Source organism: Cebus imitator, unplaced genomic scaffold, assembly GCF_001604975.1.
Source record: "Cebus imitator isolate Cc_AM_T3 unplaced genomic scaffold, Cebus_imitator-1.0 Scaffold217, whole genome shotgun sequence".
In the NCBI taxonomy this organism is placed as follows: Eukaryota; Metazoa; Chordata; class Mammalia; order Primates; family Cebidae; genus Cebus; species Cebus imitator.
In genome coordinates this window covers 1191793-1197882 of record NW_016107532.1, presented here as the reverse complement: position 1 = coordinate 1197882, position 6090 = coordinate 1191793, and the positions used below count along the sequence as shown (strand labels likewise).

Below are 6090 nucleotides of genomic sequence, written 5' to 3'. Positions count from 1 at the left end.
TCCCGTCGGTGAAGACTCTTTTTGGAGCACTACCCCAGGGACGCTCTTCTGCCCTCCGGAAACGTCGGTCTCCCCTGGAGCCTGGGCTCAGAGGCCAGGGTGTCCCAAGCCCAGGCTCCAGGGTGTGCTGGGAAAGGCTCTGTCCTGCTCGGCGCGGCCCGCCTTGGGCACTAGGGGTCGCCCCTGCCCAGCGGAAGCCACGCGGGCGCGCCCGGCCGCCGCAGGTTTCCCCGACCGGGAAGAGCGAGGCGCCTCCGGGGCGGGGCTGGGAAGGGGGTTCCTGGGCGCGGCGCCGGGACCCTGCCCGGTCTTCTCGGCCGCGGCTGGACGGAGCGAGTGGCCACAGCGCCCAGGCCGGGCTCCCTGTCGCGCCCTTTCCGGAGCGGGAGGCCCTCGCCGAGGCCGAGCCTGGGACGCGCTGGGCGGGCGGCGGCGCGGAGCCGCGGGACCGCGGCACAGGGCGTTTTCCCCGGAGGTGCGGCGTGCGCCCGCGACACAAAGGTCTTTTAAAGACCTAGCCGCGCCCTTCCCGGCTGCGGAGGCGGGAGTAGCAGCTGCGCCCGCCCGAGGGACGAGGCCGGGGTCGGGGGCGGCCGAGCGAGGGGGCGCTGGCCTCGCCGGGATCTCCGCGGTTGCGCCCGGGCAGCGACCCCAGGGCTCCTTTTGTGAGCAGAAGGCGGGGCTCTCCCCGGTCTCTGAAAATGGTCAGTTCGGCTTTGCAGGGCTGCGTGCCCAGAATAATCAATTGGCTTCTCTGGGGTAGTAATCCGGGCCCCACCCCGTGCAGCTTTGAGCGGGTTCGCGCCTTCCAGGCGGGACTCCTGGGGGTTCCCAAAAGCACCCCCGCGGCCAGCTGTGTCAGGACCGCCGGGGTCCGTGTGAACACGATTCCAGGGCCCCACCCCATCGCCTGAAGCGGAATCTCTGGGCGGGGTCCAGGAATCCGAGTTTTTGGTGAGTTCCCGGGTGATTCTGATGGTAAATCCCAGGTGGGAGCCACCGTTCTAACGCCTTTTGGGACAGGCAGTTGAGAAATTTTCCCCCAGATGAATCTTTGGGGTCCCAGCTGTCACACCCCCCTCGATTCACTGCAGTGTCGATTATCCCTGCTGATGAAGTTCTTCCCGAGTCTGACTTCGAGCCCGCCTGCTTTAGTTAAGCACGTTTTTCTCCAGTCGGGTTTTTTTATGGAAAAAGGAACAGGGAGAAGACGTTTCTCGAACCTGTTTGCAGAGAGCCGTCTCGCCTGCTTTGAGGGTCCTTTCTCGGGAGACCTGTTTGCTTTGTTCAACCTCTGAATTCAGCAGACCCACCTGATTGGCTGAATGGAGAGGAAATCCACCAAGGCCACTAGTGTGAGTGAATGTGGTCCCTCCAGGTAAGGGCCAGACAGCGCCTGCCAGGACTTGGGAAGGGTTTTCTTAGAGGAATCCTGGCAGTAAAAAAAAACAAAAAACCAACCCCCAAACTCTCCAAGGGCTGGACGCTGGAGAATCCCAGCAAGGAAAAGGAATATATCTTATCTCATGCCGGAAGATAACCTCTTCCATTTGTTGGCGCTTTTCCTTGCTTTCAGGATGAATTAAAATTCTTATCTGCTCTGCATCCAGTGAACTTGGCCTCGCCTTCCTGATTGTTTGCTGTGGCTGACTTTCCCAAGCTTTGTGGGGTTGTTTTTGCCTCTGGGTGGTGGTCATTCCTTCCCAGGCATTAGGTTCAACACAGTCACAGAAAAAGAGAAATTTAGCAAACACCCCCAAAATGGCAGGACCGACCCCCAAAACCTACTTTCATTTTCTTCCATTCTGGGTTGTGGGTAATTTCTTGACAACTATGAGAAAGAAGACAGCGAGAAATGAATTGTTTTTCCAATGCAATTGTGAACAGATGTATAACCTCCTAGCTGCAGGGACGTTCTAGGAATCCCTTACGCCATCTTAAAGGGCCGGGGAAATGGGCGGAGGTGCTGAGGGCTGGATGGGTGCTCAGCGTTGACTGGGCTCAGCCTCATCCTAACGAGAGCTGCAGCCATAACCTGGGTCACCTTTGCTGTCTCGGGCTTCTAAATTTGGCAGTGAGAACAGGCTTGCTTCCTTTGAGCAATTGATCTGAATAGCAGAATCTCATTCTGATGGTCCGAATCACATTTACAGGCTGTGGGGGTGAAGGCCTTGCTAATTGGCCACTTGCCTCACCACTGGCTTTGAAACAATCGCTTGCATTCTCTGCCCGGCAGGAAGCAGCAGACCCATCAAGGCCCTGGGCTCGCTCTTTGTTCTGACTTCATGGCATTTTATGCCACAATAAGAAACACTGTGTACTCCATGGGAGCCCATTGTGCCAGGCTGCAAGGATGTGGGCTCCGGTGCGGAGGGCCTGGTCCTCTTCCCCAGGAAGAAGAGGGGCTTTGTGACAGGCTGGGGGGACAAAACAAGGGGTGCTGGACACTGTTACTGGGGCAACTGCCTGGCCAGTGTGGAGGCAGCTTTAGTCGCTGGGTCCTCTTCTGTGCCCAAGGAGAGGGGGGGCAGGAGAAGGATGGAATTTCGTCTAGAGTAGCAGATCCTGGTTAGCTGGTTAATTATGCATCAGGACTGGGCTAGCCACTGCCTCCGTTTCTCTGGGCTACCGAGACAACCTCCACCTGCCTCTAGATTCCATGCCAGCTGATCGTATCTATCTCACCAACTCTTGTTCCACCAGGAAACGGCATCTTGGTGAGTGGGAAGTTTTTCTAACTGGACCAAACCTGGGCTTCCCATGTTTTGGGTTTATCTGCTTTGCTCCTTGGAGGAAAGAGCTTTTGGTTTTGTAGAAATGTTGTAGATGGGGGCTGGGGTAGCCACAGTCCATGCAGCCCTACCCATGAATGAACCAGGGGGATTGGAGAATGGCTTCTAGACCCTACCTGCCTCTCCGGCCAGCCCCTGGGCTCCCCTCCCCTGCATCTAGCCTGAAGTTTTTCACCATTAACGGCACACCTGGGACAGAAGACAGAGGTGGGCCCTCACTTCAGGAGATTGCTGTAATAATCAGAGACAAGACTTGGGCTGGGAAGGAAGCCCAGGACACAGGGGATGGGGGACGGGCCCTGACAAATGGAGTGTTGTGCGTGGGTGCTGAAAGGGAAGGAGGAAAGGAAAGGCAAGGCCATTTAGCTTCACCTCGAAGGTGGGGTCACGTGAGGCTGGTGGGTCCTGTCTTCTCTGGAGATGTTCCCAACAAGCATCTGAAGGGAAGAAAAGCCAGCTTCCTGCTGGCCACTTGCAGAGGCGAACATTCAGTGCTTCCACCAGCCTGTCCCTCACCCGGGGCCCACCCCTGTCCTTCCCATGTCCAATGCTCCCCACGCAGGCCCCTTTTTTACCCCACGCCATTGCAGCAGCCTCCTGGCTGGTTTCTTTCCCATCTAACCCACCCTCCACATGGCTGCCCAAATTTTCCCCAAAAATCTTGGCCAAGTTCTCCCCCAAAAAGGCCACATCTCCCGGCCTGCCAATCCCAGGCTGGAAACTGTCCCGTGGTCTCCAGAGCTGCTCACAAACCCTTCCTGCCCCACTCCTTGCCTGACCTCAGGCTCATCCTCCGTCCTCCCTGGCCACACAGCTCCTTGACTTTCCCCAGACATGCAAGTCTTGCCATGTTTCTGTGCATTTCCATTTCCCTCTGCATGGAATTCTCTCTTCTGCCACACCTACCCTTGCCCATCTGCCAGACCCTCCAGGATTCAGGGTAAATGTCATCCCCACGGTGGATCCAGTGATGAGAGCAGTAATGGAAGCAGCTTTGCCACCCGGCTCCCAAAGAAGTGGGAACACTGACTGCAAAGGGCACAATCTGATTAGATTAAAAGCGAGGCCTCAGAAGCATTGGCGCGTGTCCCTGGAGAGCCTGGCTGGAGGTCTGTCCTAGAGGAGGTGTGGAAGGTGGGGCGAAAATGGTGGCTCCCCATTTCCCCTGACTGTGTTCTGTGTTCCCCACATTGGACTCAACCTTCCGTTACAACACAGACACGTTTGTGGACACTCTTGGTTACATGTGTTCTGCCCTTAGACTCTGTGTCTCTTCTAGGAAAGGAGTGTCTTAATCATCTTTGTATTCCCAGAGGCTAGCACTTAGTAGGCTTGCAGAAAATCTTTGAATAGAGGCTGAGGTGGGAGGATTTCTTGGGACCAGGAATTCAAGTCCAGCCTGGTTAAACTGGCAAGACCCCATCTCTAAAAAAATAAAAATAAAAAATTAGCCAGGCATAGTGGTGCACGCATCCCAACTACTCAGGAGGCTGAGGTGGGAGGATCGCTTGAGCTGAGGCATTTGAGGCTGCAGTGAGCTGTGACCCCTGCCAGTGAACTCCAGCCTGGGCAACAGAGCAAGACCCTGTCCCAAAAGAAGAAAGAAAATCGTTGAGTAAATAAATATATGTTGAACTTGGAAGTATTCCTTTACCTAGAGTATTGTTCTCTCTGCAAATTTTGTACTATCACTTTCTCCAAAACATAACTCAGGACTTGCCTCGTAGAAAAACTAGGTTCTGATTGAGTAGTTGACTATGCATCAGAAACTTACTGAGCACCTATTAGGTACTAGGCATTTTCTAGGTACTGGAGGCCTGTGAGATACAAAAGGTTAAAGGTCCCATGCCCAGTTGTTGATGAGTGCCCCCAACCCATGCAGGCCACTTCCTTATCTGGCAATCATTTGGCACATCTGTAATCAGTGCTCCTGGCATCCATAGTGCCAGGGATGTGGTCAGCAGTCATATGTGACTCACTGTGTGCCCAGCACCATGACAGACAGGCATGGCCTGGCCTTGCATTCAAATAGCTCACAACTTCATTTAGGAAACGAATTTTTTTTTTCTTTTTTTTCTTTTTTTTTTTTTTTTTTTTTTTTTTTTTTTTTTTTTTTTTTTTTTTTTTTTTTTTTTTTTTTGAGACAGAGTCTCGCTCTGTCACTAGGCTAGAGTGCAGTGGTGAGATCTTGGCTCACTGCAACCTCTGCCTCCTGGGTTCAAGTGATTCTCCTGCCTCAGCCTCCTGAGTAAGCTGGGACTACAGGTGCATGCCACCACACCTGGCTAGTTTTTTGTATTTTAGTAGGGGTTTCACCATGTTGGCCAGGCTGGTCTCAATCTCCTGACTTCGTGATCCTCCTGCCTCTGCCTTCCAAAGTGCTGGGATTACCGGTGTGAGCCACTGCACCTGGCCTGACCAATTGTTGCTTTATGGAATTGCAGGAAGCCCCAGCTAGGGAAGAGCTTATGTTGTCAATTTCACAGCATCTAGGAATTCACTGGGTCCACTAGTTCTCTTGCATAGGTGCTACTTTCCAGTTATTTCCTGGTTTTATAAATGCGTGTCTCCTCTTTTAGCACCTTCACAAGCTCCTTAAGGAAAGGGATGTCATGGCGTCATGCCTAGTAGCTTCTTTCCCTGATCCTCATCTCAGCACCTGGTATAGGGCAGTGCATGAACGGATGAAAATGATCACCATTAACAGGCATTTGTCAGCTGGGCACGGGGGCTCACAACTGTAATCCAGCACTTTGCGAAGTCAGGGTGGGTAGATCACCTGAGGTCAGGAGTTTGAGACTAACCTGGCCAACATGGCAAAACCCCGTCTATACTAAAAATACGTATATTAGCCAGGTGTGGTGGTGCACACCCTTAGTCCCAGCTACTAAGGAGGCTGAGGCAGGAGAATCGCTTGAACCCAGGAGGTGGAGGTTGTAGTGAGCTGAGATTGTGCCACTGTACTACAGCCTGGGTGACAGAGCAAGACTCTGTCTCAAAACCCAAAAAGCAACAAAAAAAGAAAAACAAAACAAAACGAAAACCAGGCATCTGTCACTAGGTCTCTTAATGAGACAGCCAAGAAACATAATGTGAGTGAGTCCTCTGGTTCTTGTAGATAAAGGAGAGGAAAGGAGGTCTTCTCTTCCAACTTAGCGCCTCTCTCTTGCTAAATGTTACCTGTCAGATCTGAGTGTTTTCTACAAGGAATTACTGAAATGCAAATCCAGAGGTGTGAATTTAAGAAGAGCCAGTTGGTTTCCTACTTTCATTTGGGTACCTTTTTTTTTTTTTTTTA

The 6090-nt window shown here is 52.9% G+C and overlaps 1 protein-coding gene across 1 annotated transcript in view; it reads right to left on the bottom strand.

Annotated features, from left to right (window-relative positions):
- Positions 1-514: 514 nt before the first annotated feature.
- Positions 515-6090, bottom strand: part of MARCHF10 (membrane associated ring-CH-type finger 10) — a 101717-nt gene continuing 96141 nt past the window's right edge. The window contains exons 10-11 of the mRNA XM_037746023.1: positions 1314-1432; positions 515-821 (exon numbers count right to left, since the gene is read on the bottom strand). Coding sequence (XP_037601951.1) covers positions 515-821; positions 1314-1432 — 426 coding nt within the window. The remainder of the gene's footprint in view (positions 822-1313; positions 1433-6090) is intronic.